Below are 19,215 nucleotides of genomic sequence, written 5' to 3'. Positions count from 1 at the left end.
ACCTTGGTCAAACCCCTGCGAAGTCCCCCAAGGATCCCCTCTATCCGCGACTATCTTCAATCTCTATACAGCCTTCCTCAGCTCTCACCTGAACAAACAAAGCATAACCTCCTACAGCTATGCCGATGACATTACCATTCTAATACCCTTCGATCAACCTGAACTCTCCATGACAAACACAATATACCAAACACTAAAATCAATAGCAACCTGGATGAAAGATCATAAACTGAAATTGAACCCAGATAAAACGAAATTCATCCTCCTAGAAAACAACAAAATACCAACCATAACCAACATTGATATCAACGCAATCAACTACCCCATACAAACCACCCTAAAACTGCTAGGAATAACTATCAACAGATGCTGCACCATGCAACCGCAAATCAATAAAACAATACAAAAGTCATTCTTAGTAATGAGAAACTTAAGACAAGTTCAGAAATTCTTCGAGAAAACTCAATTCCAGCTCATAGTTCAGTCCTTAATACTAGGCCTACTTGACTACTGTAATATCCTCTACCTTCCATGCCCTACAACCATAACAAAACAACTACAAACTATCCAAAACACAGCACTAAGACTCATCTACTCATTAAAGAAACATGATCACATTACAGAAGCATATCTCCAATCGCACTGGCTTCCGATCCCAGCAGGAATACAATTTAAATTCTACTGCCTACTATTTAAGACTTTATACAGAGACAGTCCAAACTACCTGAATAACCGCCTCATCCACAACACCGCAACCAGATATAGGAAAACTCACACCCCATTCTCATACCCCCCAATTAAGGAGGTCAAACGGAAAAAACTATATGATGGCCTCCTGGCCACTCAAGCAGCCAAACTAGACAACCAAATCGCCAATCTACTGACGGCATCCCTCGACTACAAGACTTTTAGAAAAGAAATAAAGACCATACTCTTCAAGAAAACTCTGAAAAAAGAAATAATACCGCAAGTCTCAAACTCCACCTCTCACTAAAGCCAACTACCCCAAACAAATAACCTTACCCATTTCTTACTCTTTTTGAAAATGACCAATTTTTTTTTTTTTTTGTAAGTTCTTGTTGTAATACATCTTGGATAATTCTTTTGTAATCCGCCTTGAACTGCAAGGTAATGGCGGAATAGAAATCCCTAATGTAATGTAATGTAATGTAATATTCCCTGAAACGGAAGCACCATCGGAAAAATTAAAGCAGTGCTGTTAAATCCATGCAGCGTTTAAGATAAGTGCTCCTTTAAAGATTGGTGCTCTCTTGAATTAATAACCATATTGAAAAGAGTAGTATATTGGTTATATAGTATTCGGGGTATGGACCAATGATTGAGGCTATGACCAAAAACTTCTACCAATTCCCTCCTTGAAAATTACTGGAACCCGTCGACAAGATATGTTTTCAGTATCAGCACAACTCTGGAATTCTTTACCTCTACAATTAAGAGATGAAAGTAACCTAAGCTATTTTAAAAAGAACTTAAAAAGCTTTTTATTTAAGGATGCTTTTAGCTTGTAAATTGCTTTTCTAGCCCTTCTTTCTTCCTTTGCTTTCTTCCTTAACTTTCTCCCTCTTTATGTTTGTCTTTCTTTTTCCCACTGTATTACTCTATCAGTTCGCCAGTTATACTCATTGTGTAAACATTTTTAAAATATATTTATTGTGTAAATTATGTCTGTTTTTTTGGTTTTATGTTTGTTGTTTTTGTTTTAATACTATGTTAAACTATATGTTACTTTTATATATTGTAACTCGCTTAGAAAAAATTTTAATTAAGCGATTAATCAAATATAAATAAAACTTGAAACTTATAGTAGTCATTCTGCCTGAATCAAGGTCTCTGAGGTCATAAGGAGCAGCGTAGGTTGGAACACACAACCTCAGGGTGCTGAGGCTGTAGCTTTAACCACTGCACCACATTCTTCTCCACCTCCCTCAAGTTTTAAATTAGCAACATAAGATACCACAGCTTTCTATACAAAAAAGAAACTCTCAGACAACCAGCCACCCAGCTAGTTCTAGCTACATGGTAAAAGCACAAAATAAATTCTTCTTTGTGGGAGTGGATTCTCTCTTGGATTACAATCTCAATATAAACCCAGCACCTTCATTTTAGTATCACAAATATAATATTCCCAACAATGGAGCTATATCCCTTACGACACGTCATATGAAACATATTCAAACTGATTATCACCTCAGGAACAGCACATGCTCCTTCCACTACATGCTTTGTTTAAAGGAGACAGCTGTTTTTGTGGCGACTACAGAAGTGGAAACCACTAGTCCTGAACATTGTTATTTTGGGTGACAAGGGATGTCTTTGGTGGCCCTTAGATCAAAGCCTGCTTTCAAAAAGGGCCAGATACTTTGCAAAATAACACAAGATCCTACAAAAAGACTCTTAAAACTTATATAGGCAGTCAAACACACTTCCTGATTAACATGGAACGCCGAAACCATCTTCAGTAGGAAGGAAAGATCTGTCTGAAGGAAAACCCCAGTGTCCAAAATCTGGAGGAACGGTTCTCTGCAAGACAGAGCCTGTAGGTTCAACACACATCGTGCCAAAGTAATGGCAACCAGAAAAACGGACTTGAGCATCAAATCCAAGAGGGAAGCATCTCGGAGGGCTCAAAAGGAGCCTTGGCAAGGCTAGACAGCACCAGGTTATAGTCCCAGGAAAGGAAAAGCCCCTTCAGAAATCTAGCGATATCAAGATGTGACACAAACAAGGATCTATGATCCTGGGATCTAGAACATGAGAGCCCAGCCACCTGGACCCGAAGAGAAGCCACAGTGAGGCCGTTATCTATACCAGCCTGAAGAAATGTGAGAATCACTGAGATCGGAGCTGAATAAGGGTCCACCTGGTCCTGGGCGCACCAAAGTTGGAAGGCCAAAACCGTAGACGACTTCTTAGACTTTAGAAGAGTATCAACAAACATACCAAAATATCCTTTTTGCTCTAAGGTTGCACGCTCAAAAGCAATGCCGTAAAAGCAAAGTGACTCAGATCTTCAATGGAGATTGGACCTGCAAGGGAAGGTCCGAAGAATTGTTCAGCCAAGGGCTGCGACTTCTGCACAGCCACATCAGATCTGTGTACCAGGGACTGCAAGGCCTATCTGAAGCCACCAGAATGACATGGCCTGGATGAGCTGTGAACTTCTGGGTGACCAGACTGATCATTGGCCAAGGAGAAAGAACATACAGGAGAATCTCCTGAGGCCATGCCTGTACCATAGCATTGAATTCCATGCTGCTGGGCTCGGATCTTCGACTGAAGATGCAATTCGCTTTCTTGTTTCTAGCTGTGGCCATGAGATTGAAGCGAGGCCATCCACAGTGCTCCACTATTGTTTGGAATGCCTCTGGGGATAAGACCCACTCATCCAAATTCAGAGTCTGTCTGTTGAGGAAGTTAGCCTGAATGTTGTCTACTCCCACCACATAAGCTGTCTGTAGTGCTAGGAGATGACACTCCACCTAAAGAAAAAGAAGGTGGGCTTCCCGAGCCAGAGGAATGCTCTTGAACCCTCCCTGGTAATTGACGTAGGCTTCTGCCATTGCGTTGCTGGAAAAGACTCTGACCGCTTGGCTCTCCAGTCTTCTGCAATCTCATCAGAGCTTGCCAAATGGCTCTGAGCTCTAACTGGTTGAGGGGCCACTTTCGCTGAGAGGGCGTCCAACTCCCCTGAACAAGAGAGCCCTAAAGGCTGACATCGGACAGCACCACGATCCAGAAAGCAGCATGTAGTGGTATGCCCCCATGGAGTGACTGCAAGAGAAGCCACTAGTCCATGCTTGCTCAGTCTCCAGAGTCCAAGGTAGATAAGATTGAATGCATCCCTGTGCCAAATCAAGCAAGACAGCAAAGCATGCAGAAGAGGAACCACTCTAATGGGGCAACCATGGATCCCAGGAATTGAAGATAAACCCATGCCAACAGAGTCAGCCACTCTAGAAGGGGAGAAACCTGGGCACCCAGGTACTGCCAGTGGGCTACTGGTAGATTGGCGCGGCCCTCAGCCAAGTCAAAGAGCATTCCCAGGTATTCCAGCGACTGCATGATCGTCAGATGGCTCTTTTTTGGCTCTTTTTTTTTTTTTTTTTTTTTTGCATGTAACTCACCACGGCAAACATCACCGTGTTGCAGGTCTGGGGCACTTTTACCAGTCCAAAAGGCAGAGCTGAGAGTTGGAAATGCTGTTCCAGAATATGAAACCACATAACATTGTGGTGGGCCTGAATAAAGTAAACGTACAAATATACTTCCGTGAGAACCAGAAAGGCAAGAAACTCCCCTGGGGCCACTACTGCAATGACTGAAACCAAGGTCTCCATTTGAAAGCGTGGAACCTTGAAAGCTGTATTCACGAGCTGAAGATAATCTTTCTGGGCATGAGAAAGTATGTAGAGTATCTGCCTGAGCCCGAGAGTTCAGACGACCCCAGTTCTAGAGCTTGAATATACTGCCAGCGCTGAACGGTAGATGGAATTGTGAGTGCTGTGACCGGGCAACCTGTAAGAGAGTCCACGAACCAATCTGGCAGAGGACGGGCAAATTCCAGCTTGTAGCCCAACCGAAGAAAATCCAAGACTCACTTGTCAGATGTAATGTGCATCTAAGCCGAAAAAAAACCAAACTTAGAGCCGGTCTCCTATCTGAAGAGGAGCATCCCTCATCCTGGTGCCATTTTGCCTCTTCAACAGGTGGCGCAGAACTGGAGGAAGAAGGCAGGGAACGCTTGTAGCCATTATACCGTCATCGGTAGCCCTGTGAAGAAATCTACAATGTGGCACTTGCATATGGTCAGGATCACTGTGAGCCATGAAATTAAAATGACCAGAATCCGAGGAGGGTCTGGGTCTGCTATCAGGCAGAGCTTTAGGGCGACGGTCCATTTTAGAATCCATGAGGTCATCCAGACCATAGCCAAAACATTCCAAAGTATCCTTGGAAGTGGAATTACCAGTCCGCTGTTTGTATCAAAGCATTCTGCGGGCAGAGATGGAGTATGCTGACACATTTGCCAAACTCGCAAAAGGTCATATAATGCCTCTGCCATATAATCAAAAAGTAAAGGCGGGGTAACTACCGTCTCACTCTCCAGCATATGCATTTGAGAGAAACCGGTGCGTACGACAAAATGTGTCACCTAAGCAGCTTTAATGCCTACAGTAGCTGCGTCAAAGTTTCCTGAGGACCACATCCACATGGTGGTCTTGTATATCCTCTAGCACAACACCACCCACACTTGGGAGAGAGGTGCGATGAGCCACCTCTGCCAAAGACACCACCCTGGACTGATCCAAAAGCCACTGACACTTCTATGCCAGAGGATACCAGCGTGATATAGCTCTAGCAATCTTCAGAGCACCCTTCGGAGAGTCAAACTGCTCTGAGACCAGAAAGCACATATCAGGGTGCCAGGGGAAGGTAGCAGACTGCAAGCACACACCACTAAGCCAGGAGGAAGAAGTGGACAGAGCCAGCTGAGTGAGACGGCTGAGTGACCAAAATGAACACCTGCAAAGATGCAGAAATAAGGTCCAGCAAAGCAGCAGACTCAAATAAGCGTAGGATTGTGAGAGTATTTCCAGGCTCCCAAACCCCCAAGGAATCCACAGATCCAGCACAGAGTCCCTGAACTCCCGCCCTAAGAAGTGCTGCACCTGCAAATAAGGGTCAGCAAGCAAGTCATTCGCATCAGGATCCCCCAAACCAGAGTTAGGCAACACAAGTACAGTGACTGGGTGAAGCAAGGATGTGTCCAAAGGAGCAATGATCTTGAGACGCGCCATGGAGGCAGACTGGGACTGCACAGGGGAAGAACACTGGTTATGAGATTCAGACCACAAAAATTTCAAAAGTCAGAAAAAAGTGTCCAGCTCCTGGGTCACAAAATCACCCTTAAGTGACTAAAATTTGTGTTTCTTAGGCTGCGTAGATCTACAGCCTGGTGGATAGAATTACCAGATATACCGAACCCCGAAAGTCACGGAGGCCACCCTTCTGGGCTATATGAGCATTTGGTCACCTGCTTCAGCAGGGGAGAGGCTAAGCTGGATGCTGTGGCCTCCCCTGGCTGCGGCACGTGGTGCAATAATGTTCTATACATGGTAAATTTGCATAATCCTGGCAAGAATCCACATGGGGATAGGCCAAGGACACCATCCCAGCAAGTTTCTCCGCAAAATTTGAAGAAGCAGGGAACTTTAGGAAAAAAAAGAAAATTGCTACAAATCCAAGATGGCCACCGTCAAGAAATTCACACCAAAATCATGAAATTTTTCACACTTCCCAAACTATACAAATGATGATTTTAGGATTTTTCAGGAAGGGGAACACAGGGGAACATCTAAAAACCTTCAAAACCCCCACTTTTCAAACTTCCCCTGATGTCTCTCACAGGTTGTCAGCCTGTGTACTCACTGTGACCCGAGAGAAGCTATGCTGCAACTTGCTTTCAGCTCTCTTACAGTAGCTGAATGAGAAATTTCACTGCCACGATGCTAGGAATGGTTCTGGAAAGCTGATCTTCGGACTGCCAGTCAGACTCCTATGTCTGACTACACCTCCACCCTTTCGGACCACCGGAGGCACTCTGGGATGGACAGAGGCGCAACAATGCAGATGAACCCTGCGAGACTCCATTGAGCCTCCTAAGGGCGCCTAACAGTTTGCACTCGACCCCTGATTAACAGGAAGTGAGACCATCTCAGGGATGGCCCTGAGCTCCAGAGAAACTATGCAGGTTGGCTTACAGATATCCAGTGGGATCAGCCTTTCAGCTACAGACCGAAGTCTGTGAATTCTCAAGCAGGCAGAGCTTCAAATTCGCTCTAAGCACTAAATTATCTGAAAGGGGGCAAAATGACATCAAATTTTAAAATAATAAAATGGGGAGAGCAGAACAAACACTCCTGCAGGCACACGTGCAGAAGGAAAGAACTGCAGGTAGAGCTAGAGAGCCCAGTGAAGTATAACAGAGGCAGTGTGAAAAATCCAGAGTGGATTCCTTCTGCAGCAGTACGCAACTATAGGGAAATAACCCTACTTTCTAGAATGTCTCATCTATTGCACTGGAAACTCTTAGACCTTTTCTCCTTTTCCTCTGAACTATTTGCCTTTTATAGTAATGCATTTGATTTTTGAAAATATGTACAGTAAGCCTCCTAGATATGCATATGTACAGTATATCAGTATATCAAATACATTCAGACATTTAGACATAAAGGTTTATGAAAATGTAGCTCTGGTTGGGGTCCGTTCTTACAGAGCCCAAAGGAGCCAAAGGAAGGTAAATTTTAAATTAGTGAAGAGGGAGAGTGTGGCGCAGTGGTTAAAGCTACAGCCTCAGCACCCTGAGGTTGTGGGTTCAAACCCACACTGCTCCTCGTGACCCTGGGCAAGTCACTCAATCCCCCAATTGCCCCAGGTATGTTAGATAGATTGTGAGCCCGCCGGGACAGACAGGGAAAAATGCTTGAGTACCTGAATAAACGCATGTAAACCGTTCTGAGCTTCCCTGGGAGAACGGTATAGAAAATGGAATAAATAAAAATAAAATACTGTCACTCACTTAGAAAATTCATTTGCTCAAGACATTATAACTAATCCTCTCCTATACTGCAGAGACACCTGGTTGGCCCTAATTGTTAATGGCTTTAGGTGGGGAAGGGGAGAGATCGGATACTTGGAGGGGAAAGGGAATGGATGATTGTAGACACGTCAGCGCTGACGTCGGATGGAGGGAAGGCTTTGCTTAAGCCCTCCCTCCAACATCAGCGCTGACATCGTGGAAGACTTCCGGTCGGCTGCGGCAGGGCAGGTAGGGAAAAGAAGACGAGCCTTGCGGCTCAAGTGCATCAAACCCCGCAGGATCCCCGTGACCCGGAGAGGGAACCCGCGGGATCCCCGCGGGTCCTGCGGGATTCCCGTCATCCCCGTTCCCATGCAGCTCTCTAGTTCCAATCCCACTGTTTGTTCCTTGGAATCTTGGGTGAGTCATTTCATTCTTTACTGCCTCAGGAACAAACTTAGACGGAGGAAATGTCAAATCCTCCTGTACCTCAATATAATTCGCCTTGAGCTATTGCTGAACAAAAGGTATGAGGTGTATACAGTGGCATAGCTAGAACTGCTTTTATTTGGGGGGGGAGGGCACCCAATGATAACTTAAATGAGCATTAGTTATAGACATCTGAACTGTGCTACTTGCACTCTTAGTGACAAATAATGCCTTAAAGTGCACCTGACAATGGATTACTAAGTAATCTGCAACAGCTGCTATGTATTGTGGGTGGCACTCCAAAATATTTTAAACTCAATTATTTCAAGCACTTATCAATGCTAAACCACATACTCACACATGGAAACAATTCAGTTATATTTTTTAAAGATGGCTACAGAGGAAGTATCGCATAACAATTTAGACTCGATCACACAAAATTTGCTCTAAAGGCAATCATTTCCACACGCATCATATCCTGTGAAATGGTCTAAGAATATAAGAATAGCCAGATTGCATCAGGCCAATGGTCCAACTAGCCCAGTATCCTGCTTCGAAGAGTGGCCAATACGGGTCACAAGAACTTGGCAGAATCCCAAAAAGAATAGCAACATTCCATGCTGCCCATCCCAGGGATAATAATTTGGCACATATCCTATAATAGCCTACAGGCAGTCCCTAAGTTACAGACACCTGACTTAAGTGCAACTTGTACTTAAGAATACAGTCATGGCTTCATCTGATTTTACTGAGCAGTATTTCCAGTGGCATAGACTTCTACACTTCTCCTGCAACAGATTCAGGAATGGCCACATTAAGAACAGTGTGTGGTTGTGCATGCTGTGCTTTAGAGGGAACACTGGTAGGGTCCAGTTGGCCCTTTTGTCAGTTGGGAGCAGAGGTAAGCAGTAAGAATCTTAAAATCTACAAGTTCTGAGTTACATACAATCCGACTTAAGAACAGCTTTAAAAACATAGATCGTTCTTAACCTGGGGACTGCCAGTAAATGTATTTGAAGTCTTTCTTTTCTGTTATATTCATTGCCGTTCATAAAATATACAAGAAGAATATTGTCTAGAAAGCAAAGAGAACACACCATCGAAACATCAAATCTGATCAATCCCATAACAGAAAACAGTCTATTCCTGTGTAAGTCCATTTTTCAGAACACTCAAGGCAAGGAACAGTACACTAAAGAGCAGTAATCACAAAGACACGAGACACTAAAATTTTTCAAACCAATTAACCATCAAACCCAGCATGGTTTCTCTAACAATTGCCATTAAGGGCCGGATTCTGCAAATGAAGCCTACATCAGCGGCTGCCTACAAAAACGCTGATCTCGTGTCAATCACGCTACAGGACTGTTTGCGGAATCGCGCCTACCAGTACACATAGGCACCAGTAACGTATGCCAGGGTTTTGAAGGCCTATATTCCCAGCACCCATGCTTGGCGAGAATCATGTCTACAGAGGTCATGTCCAGCGTAAACCACGCCTACTTTGACCTCAGGCACCATTAGGTGACTCTGTAGATGTGATTATGGCGTCCTTTTTTGTAGGTACCTAAGGGTGCCTACTTTTTTTAATGACATCTTAATTGGTTTTAAATGATGCAGTCAATTACCATGCTGATTAACATCAATTAAAACAAGTTAGGCGGTGGTAGGTCTATCTTTGGCCGTGAGGACTTAGCCAGTCAGCTGATGAATATCAGCTTAGCTGGTTATGTCTAAGCTAGCCACCCCCTCCCCCCCCCCCACACACACACAAACACCCATCAAAATCCAATGCTGGTCACTGGATATGACACCAGAATTAAATTTCCAGTTTCACTGCCGATTGTGGGAGATAACCAGCCATCTCCCGTGATCTGAATATTGGCCAGTAAGTCTATAAATTGAAGCCTCCACGTAGGTACCCCAATGTTGCACAGTGACAATCTATTCTTTTTTTAAAAAACTTTCCATTTATTTGAATTGCTAATCACATCAAAGAAGAGAACAATCTTTACCAGCAAATAACACTTTTCCTAATTACATCTAACACATTCAAAGGAAATTAAAAAAAAAAAAAAAAAGAAAAGTTCATAATTGGCAAAGCAAAACAAGTTCCCAAAGCGAGATTCAGGTCCCAGGAAAAAAGGGGAGAGAGGATTACCTAATTCCAAACATCACTATGATCTATCATAATAAAGCAAAATAGAAACTGGCCGATCAATAAACAATTTTTAACCGATGTCTATTAGATACTGATCATTTATCATCCAGAGTGGTGAACAGGAACATTCTTCTTTAAATCTATACATGAGCTAAGTGTTTTGGATCCCAGATAATATGTTTGAATGTATCTCAAATTTTATATACATTTAATAGGAAGACTGAGAAAGAAGGGCGCCCCTAAGGAGATCGTGTCTTGCTTCATTTGATAGTCTATTCTATGATGACATCTGAATGCCCCTATTTCCATCATAAAATATTAGCATAAACCACTCTGAGTGCCTTATCTTTACACCCCTGCAGACACACCAGAGGTGTGCAAGGGGAAGTCCCACCCATGTGTCCCCACCCCCTGCATTTATGCCAATTACACATGCTGTTCCAAAATAGTGCTTAGGTTCCCTGCAGGCACTTTCATGGGTATGTGCAAGTATGCTATGCATTTAAACATAAAAGGTACAGTTAACGCAGGCACCTCATTATAGAATTTCCCTTTTAATATCCATAGCCTGGTTGCTCAGTCCTCAATCCTAGCTCTGGTCTCGACTCCCATTACGCTCCCTAGTCTGTAAAAGTCCTGCCTGAGTCACACGAATGGAATTTTTTTTTCAAGCTGCACAGTTAATCTGGACCAGCTGGAGGGGGGATTTCCCTTTCTACCCCACAGAGATGTTCTGCTAGGCATACGTTTTCATACATCTCTAAATTTCACAGAACAGCAAGTATAAGGCGGGGGGGGGGGAAGCATACATACAGATGTATAACAATAACAAACAAAACATAAGAACAAGAGGAAAAAGTGCCAAAGTCTATGATGTCACCTGGGCACCCCACGCTGGAGAAAATGGAAGTCCAAACCGCAGCATCGGGCCAAACTGTGCAGCTGTCACAGAAATCGGCATTTAAAACAAAAGCTCATTGTTTCGTGTCCTACAAAACGCTATGAAATCCTGAAGTAAGGGGAGCCCATCTGGGGGTTGAATGGAGTGCAGAAGTGAGGATGGGTTTATTGCTTACTCTGTATCTGGCAACACTACCCTCCCATGCACTAGATAACAGCAGACAAACAAAAAAAAAATAAAAAAACACAAACCAGACCATTTACAGTGCGTGGGTCTGTATCCCACACTGACCTTTTCCAGGGTACTGACTTCTCGCTTGCCTCGTCCTCTCAAGAGCCACTGGGGAATGATGACTTCTCCATGTGAGGAGCCTGTGACCAGAACAGAAGAAACTGAGATGAAAAAATTTAGGCAAGGCCAAAATTCATTTTCACGAGATTACCTGGTCCTCTCCTAGTCTTTCTTCTGCCCCCCTCCTTGCTGTTTATCATAGGTCAAAAGAAAAGACTGTAACAATCAAATGTGCTAAGAAAAATGGATTGTCCCTATAAGTAGGCCACAGAGGTCAGGTTCAGTTGTATATAGCACAGGATGGGATTTGGAGCGACATCCACACACATGATTAAAGATGCCCTCCCCTCCTTCATTTATGGTTTATTACTCATATTCCACTTTCAGCCAAGGAAAAGTACAAAAATCACACTATACATAAAAAATACATTGCAACAAAATGACACAATATAAAACAATCCCATTAGAGAGCAAAACTGACAGACGGAAAAAATAGATATTTTAGTCCAGCCCTTATTTTTATTTGACCTTTTCTACTTCAGTCTTCAATCCTTTCAACTCCCCTCCCCCTCTGCACCATCTCCAGATGGTAGAAGAGGAAACAGAATAAGACTCAAAGAGAAGGCAACAAAATTAATCAGCAAAGTTAATATTCCAAATATTCTTCAAGTACAAGATGCCACCTGCCAGCTGTTAGCACAAACCTCATGTTCCTCTTTCCTGATTGTGCTTATTTGTACTGGTTTATAAATAAAACGTCTAGCCGCCTACAGCTCTGCACCTGCACAGTCTGGCACGGAATTACTTTTGTTGAAACATTTTCTTAGGAGGAAAATACATTGGCCAGTTTTCCAAAGGCTATTGGTAAACAGGTAACCCTCTGTCTGCAGATTTCAAAAGCAACTAAGGGGCAATACTATAACATGGGTGTTATTACTGACATACTCATTATGCATGTTGAAAATGATGAAATTTATGTGCGAAACTGCCAAAATTGCGCCGTTAGCTGCAATTCTGCAAACGGCATCTCTGTGTGACTTGACACATGGCTGGCACCATTTTTCTAAATGCCGACCTATTTAGGCGCCATTTATAGAATCAGCCTCATAGTGTATATTTCCAAGGACCAGGAAGTGATATCAGAAGGGAGCCAAGGCTGGCATGAGCAGCAAGTGGAAGATTCTGCTCACACCAATGAACATTTAAAGAGGTACCTGGGGGGCAGAGAGAAGGAGAGGTGCCTCTTGCAAAGACTGTGCTCGGGGCGGTCCACCCCTTTACTACGCCACTGGGCTCAGCACCCAACTCATTGCGCATATCTGAAAAGGGAGCATGTCTATGGGCTTGTCAGGGGCATTCTGAAAAGTTGCACAGAATACCTCATCTTGGGTGACTAACTTGGGTGTCAGCATATACACCAGGTTTTTAGGAGGCGTAAGTCCAAAGGTTAGGCCCGAGATCCGCACTAAACATTATTCTTTACAAGGTGCACTTAGAATAGCACTTAATGCTGAAGTTTTTGGCACCAAGATTTTGGCACCGTTGTAAAATTCTCTCCTACATGTGTAACTAAACTAAACTAAACTAAACCTTAGGTTTGTATACCGCACCATCTCCGCAAGCGCAGAGTCGGCACGGTTTACAGAGGTTGAGAGGAAAGGAACTACAAAGGGATATAGGAGAGGGACTGAGAAGATAGACAGGGAACAGGGTACTAGAGAACGGGAGGAGATTAGATTTTTGAAAAGAGCCAAGTTTTCAAGTGTTTGCGGAAGGATTGGAAGGAGCTAGAATTTCTGAGTGGGGATGAGAGGTTGTTCCAGAGTTCTGTGGTTCTAAAGAGGAGGGATGTTCCAAGTTTTCCTGTGCGGGATATACCTTTTATAGATGGGAAAGATAGTTTTAGTTTTGGGGAGGATCTAGTGGAGAGTGGGTTTGAGGAATTCCAGAAGAGTGGGATAATGGGAGGGAGGACGCCATGTAGAATCTTGAAGGCTATGCAGGCACATTTATAGAGGACTCTGGAGTATACTGGGAGCCAGTGAAGCTTGGAGAGGAGTGGGGAGACGTGATCGAACTTGCCTTTTGCGAAAATAAGCTTGGCTGTGGCGTTCTGAATTAGCTGAAGTCTATGGAGGTTTTTCTTAGTTAGGCTTATATAGATGGAGTTGCAGTAGTCCAGTTTAGAGAGGATTGAACGAGGATGGCGAAATGAGAATGATGAAAGCAGGATCTTACTTTCCTCAACATATGGAGGCTAAAGAAGCATTTTTTTACCAGGGAGTTGAGGTGATCATTGAAGGAGAGAGAGGAGTCTAAGATGATGCCTAGGACTTTGCTTGAAAACTCAAGCTGAAGAGTGGGGCCGGAAGGTAGTGGGATGGAGGTGGGTAAATGATCTGAAATTGGGCCGAGCCAAAGTAGTTTTGTTTTGGACTCATTCAGTTTCATTTGTACAGATTGGGCCCAGGATTGGAGGTTCGTAATACATGTGGATATGTTCTCAGCGAGGTTAGAGAGGTTTGAGTCGGTCTCGAGGAGGATGAGGATGTCGTCAGCGTAGGAGTAGAGAGTTTCTAGGGGGGATAGATGAAGGAGTTTCAGAGAGGACATGTAGATATTGAAAAGGATAGGGGAGAGTGGTGAGCCTTGCGGGACTCCACATTTCGGCTTCCAGGGGGGGATGAGGTACCGTTTGTGTTAACGGTGTAGGAGCGGAAGTGTAGGAATTTCGAGAACCAATCTAGGACTGTGGAGCTTATGCCTATTTCGGAGAGTTGGAAGATTAGGATGTCGTGGTGGACGACATCGAAGGCTGCGGAGAGGTCGAATTGAAGAAGAACAGCAAATTTGTTGCGAGAGTGGAGTTGTTGAACCTTAGAGATTAGAGAGGCTAAGAGGGATTCGGTGCTGAAGTTGGGTCTGAAGCCGAATTGGTGAGGTAGGAGGATAGATAATCTTTCTAGGTAGGATGAGAGTTGGGTGGATATGATGGATTCTAATAACTTGGTTAGGAGAGGGATATTTGCTATAGGACGGTAATTTGATGGAATGGAGGGATCAAGGTCGGACTTTTTCAGTAGAGGGGACAATGAAATGTGTCCCATGTCGGGGGAAAAAAGGCCCGATGTTAGGGCAGAGTTTATGAGTTTGGTGAGGGAAGCGATGGCCTGTGTAGGGATATTCTCGAATAGATAGGAGGGGAAAGGATCCAAAATGCACTTGCAAGTTTTTAGTTTGAGGAAGAGTTTGGAGACTTGTGGTTCGGAGACAAGATCGAAGGCGGTCCAGGATCTGTCGGCAGGAATGGGGGTGGATACAGGTAGGGTAGGGTTGAGGTCAATAGAGGTCAGGGAATTGTAGGAGACTGTGGGAGGGAAGGAGCATCTTAGGGTGGTAACCTTTTCGTTAAAGAAATTTGCAAGGGCATCGGCTGATAGAGATGGTGGGAGCAAAGATGGGTCTTTTTTTGTAGTTAGGGAGCGCCAGATGTTGAACAGCGCACTGATCTGGTTGTTGGATCTAGAGATCTTGTCTCCGAAGAAGTTTTTCCTGGCTTTTTTTAATGTTGAATTGTAAAATTTAATATTAACCCTCCAGGTCTGTCTATCAGAGGGGGATTTAGATTTTTTTCATTTGCGCTCCAAAGCGCGACATTTCTGTTTCAATTTTCTGTGAAGAGGTAGGTACCAGGGGACCTTTCGGGGGTAGGAGATGGTTTTAGTAGTTAATGGAGCAAGGGAGTGGTAGGTGGACTCGGAGAGGGCGGTCCAGTTGTGCCAATGTGATTCGGGGTCTGTAGGTCTAGGGTTGGAGGAGAGTTTGTTGAGGAACTAGGAGACCCGCCTGTGCTCCACCCATGTGTATGTGCCTCTTGCATTTATGCGCGATCTAAGTTAGGTATGCCATTTCAGAATAGTGCTTAGGCATTTACCGGGATAAATGCACACTTACACAAGTAAATACTAGTATTCTAGACAAGAAGCACCTAGGTTACAAAATTGTCCTTGCAGTGGAGAGCAGTCACCACTGAACGAATGCACTCCTAGAACTGGGCATCACGATTTAGGAGCCTAGATGCAGCTTGCTAAGCGCTAATTCTATAATAGAATCTGGGCACCAAGATTCCATTATAGAATACTAATGTAAGTTGGTATCAACGAGCCTTCGTTTAGGCATGCCAGCTTATACCATCCCCCAGATTCAATATATGGCTTCCAAAGACGAGCATATGCCCAATTTGCATGTGCACAATTGGAAACAATTTGGGTTTATTTTATTTATTAGTATCTATAGACCACTTATAGCCTAAGTCAGGGGTGTCAAATGTCGGTCCTCGAGGGCCGCAAGCCAGTCGGGTTTTCGGGATTTCCCCAATGAATATGCATGAGATCTATTTGCATGCACTGCTTTCATTGTATGCTAATAGATCTCGTGCATATTCATTTTGGGAAATCCTGAAAACCCGACTGGATTGCGGCCCTCGAGGACCGATATTTGACATCCCTGGCCCCCAAGTGGTTTGCATTCAGGTACTCAAATAGTTCTCTCCATCTGTCCCAGTGGGTTCACTGTCTGACTAACGTACCTGGGGCAATGGAGCGTTAAGTGACTTGCCCAGGGTCACAAGGCGCAATGCTAAGCTTGAACCTGCAACCTCAGGGCTACTGAGTCTGCAGCTCTTACCACTAGGCTACTCCGCGTGCCCATTTTGCTAAGCACTATGTATTTTATACCGATGTGTGTGCAAATCTTTTAGCACGTAACTGAAAAGGGGGCAGGGCCATGGGAGGGGTGTGGGTGATTCAGGGGCACTCACTAAAGATGTGCGCACTATCATACAAGGGATCTTCAAAAGGTTTCCACACTTATTTTTTGTAGACACCATTTATTAAATACAGTGGTGCCTCACACAACGAACTTAATTCGTTCCAGGAGCAAGTTTGTTATGCGAAAAGTTCGTTATGTGAAACGCGTTTTCCCATAACAATACATGTTAAAAAAAATAATTCGTTCTGCAGCATAAAATATGCTAAGATGGCATAAAAAAAGATAAATTTGTCAAAATGGTGAAAATGGTGGTCTTGCTGAGGCCAAACTCTTTGACGAGGTCACACTGTTTTACCCCACATTCACTCCTTCTAATTATTTCCCGTTTCATTTCAACAGAAATCACCTTCCTGTTTTTTTTAGAAGCCATGATATATAAAAAATATTGAGTTTATCTTAAAAGGACGACTGTATACAGTGAGAGAAGGCAGTTAAGCGTAGTGACTAACGACTGCCTGCAGTGCCTGCGCGGAAGGATGCAATACATCGGCAGCTCGGGCGACTTCGTTGTGTGAAACGAAGTTCGTTGTGTAAAACGAAGTTCGTTGTGTGAAACGAAGTTCGTTGTGTGAAGTTCGTTGTGTGAAACGAAGTTCGTTGTGTGAATCAAGACATGAAGTTCGTTGTGTGCAGCGTTCGTTGTGCGAGGCGTTCGTTATGCGAGGCACCACTGTATCTCAAAAGCCGGTTACATCACTACCTGCAAGATGAACCGGCTTGCCTGACTAGTCACATGACATTCTACGACACGCCCTCTTACCACTTCTCCTGCCCCAACCATTTCCCGCAAAAAAATATTAAAGTGCGGAAACTTTCTGAAGAACCCTCGTAGAATTCAGGGGATCCGCGCCTAGTTTACGCATGAGAATTTACACCAGGTTTCAGTTGGTGTAAATCCGTGCGCCCAAAATTGGGTGCGGATCCCAGTGCTACACATTATCGATAAAAAAGAATTAGACAGAAAAGATGAATGTTGTTAAACATCTGAAATACCGCCTTTCTGAGGTATAACCAAAGCAGTTTACAAATTATATGCAGGTCCTTTCTCTGTCCCTAGTGAGCTCACAGGAAACAGAATTTAAAATAAACCATTGTTTAACATGTGTATTCAATGCATAATTAACCTTTAACACTAAATGAATGTGGGAAGGTCACACCACTCATCATATTTTCTTTTGATTAACCTTTAAATAGTATGCTATAAAACATACCTTCCCATTTCAAACCAATACAAGGAATGCAATAAAGGAAATTCGAATGAGCTTCAATTACTGGATGGCTTATATATAACCACCTAGGAGTAGAAGAGTAGCCTAGTGGTTAGAACAGCTGCCTCAGAATCCTGAGGTTGAGAGTAGAGAATGACACGGTGACAAAATTCATCACCGTTCCCGTCCCCGCGGATAACTGCGGGAAATAATCCCATGTCATTTTCTAGTGTCTATTTCAACCTCGGTCCTTCTACACCAGCATTATTCAAAGCAAAGCTTGCGGGTCAGTGGTTGTGGCCATTCATACTCTGATTTTTATGTGAGCCAAGGATAATGAAGCCATTGTGACATCACTGATGTGATTGCTCATAAGCACTGGTGGAATGAGGCATTATGACATCACAATATCTGCTCTGGATACCAGAGACTGTCATTCTTTAGTGTCTATTTCAACCTCGGTCCTTCTACACCAGCATTCTTCAAAGCAAAGCTTGTGGGTCAGTGGTTGTGGCCATTCATACTCTGATTCTTCCTTCTCTCCTTAAAGAATGACATGAAGATGGTTTCCTGCGGTTATCCGCGGGGACGAGGACGGTGATGAATTTTGTCTCCGTGTCATTCTCTATTGAAAACCCAAGTCTGCTCTAGAAGAGGTGCAGCACATATAGATGAGGTCTATACTGCCCTGAAAAGCCAGAACAAAACTAAGCTAACTCATCTCATGTCTTGTAGTTATTGTGCATCGGTAGCATAGTGTGTTGGGGGGGGGGAGGGGCAGGGTGGTAGACCTCCCTGGGTAGGGTTACCAGATTTTCCTGAAGAAAAATCTGGACTCATGGCCATGTCCCCAAGTCCACCCCATTCTGCCTGTGTCACACTTCTTTACACCCCCCAGCCCTGCACCCAGATGGCATCTGCGCATGAGATGCAATGACATCACACGCACGTGACATCATCGTGTTGCATCCGCGCATGTGTGGACGCCCCTTCCTGATGCAATTTTGACGGGAAGCTTTTCAAAGCCAGGACAACGTGCTGGGTTTTGACAGGGCAGGATTAATTTGTCAAGGGCCCCTAGGCACACAAGTACACTGGGCCCCCAGCCCCGCCCCACCCCACCCTGCGCCCTGGCAGAAACAGGAAGCTGCGTCAGAGGGAAGCTTCGGGCAAGCAGCACCACTTGCACAATTACAGTTCCCTTTGCCTTTCTTACCCGCATTGCTTGCTTGTCTTACTTTCCGTCAACATGGTGGGGGGGGGCCGCGTTGCCTATCGGGGTGGGGCCCGCGTTGCCTATCAGGGGGGGGCCTGCGTTGCCAATCGATGTTGGAGGGACCCATCGCTGTTTGGAAAAAATAATGTTGATGCTCTCCTTCATCGGGCCCCCTGACTATTTTGGGCCCTAGGCACGTGCCTACTTGGCCTATTGGTTAATCCTGCCCTGGGATTTAAAAAGCCGCCCGGACCCTGGACATGTCCAGGGAAATCCAGACATCTGGTAAACCTATCCCTTGGTGCCATCTCAGCGGGGGCACCGGCACCTTTCCTCCTCCCCACCTACCTACCTCTTCAAATGATTACTGGAAGCAAAAAGCATCTCTTAACTGCTGCTCACACTGGCCTCATCTCTTTTTCTGAAATCACAGATTTATTTTTTTTTTTAACCCAAATTATACAGGCCCTGGCCCAATATGCAGCTGGGTCCACATAACTCTTAGATGTTCTAAATTCAGCCACTTATCTTATCCAGGCCATGGCTGAATATCGCTTGAGTCTGCATAAGCCTCAGCTC

General features: G+C 44.3%; 1 protein-coding gene across 1 annotated transcript in view; it reads right to left on the bottom strand.

Annotated features, from left to right (window-relative positions):
- LOC117364557 (disintegrin and metalloproteinase domain-containing protein 33-like) overlaps window positions 1-19,215 on the bottom strand; it is a 313,992-nt gene that overhangs the window by 254,783 nt on the left and 39,994 nt on the right. The window contains exon 2 of the mRNA XM_033953874.1: window positions 11,383-11,462. Coding sequence (XP_033809765.1) covers window positions 11,383-11,462 — 80 coding nt within the window. The remainder of the gene's footprint in view (window positions 1-11,382; window positions 11,463-19,215) is intronic.

The sequence above is a fragment of the Geotrypetes seraphini genome, chromosome 1 (assembly GCF_902459505.1).
Source record: "Geotrypetes seraphini chromosome 1, aGeoSer1.1, whole genome shotgun sequence".
NCBI classification, from domain to species: Eukaryota; Metazoa; Chordata; class Amphibia; order Gymnophiona; family Dermophiidae; genus Geotrypetes; species Geotrypetes seraphini.
Note: the sequence above shows the minus strand (reverse complement) of the source record. Positions and strands in the feature narration are given on the sequence as shown.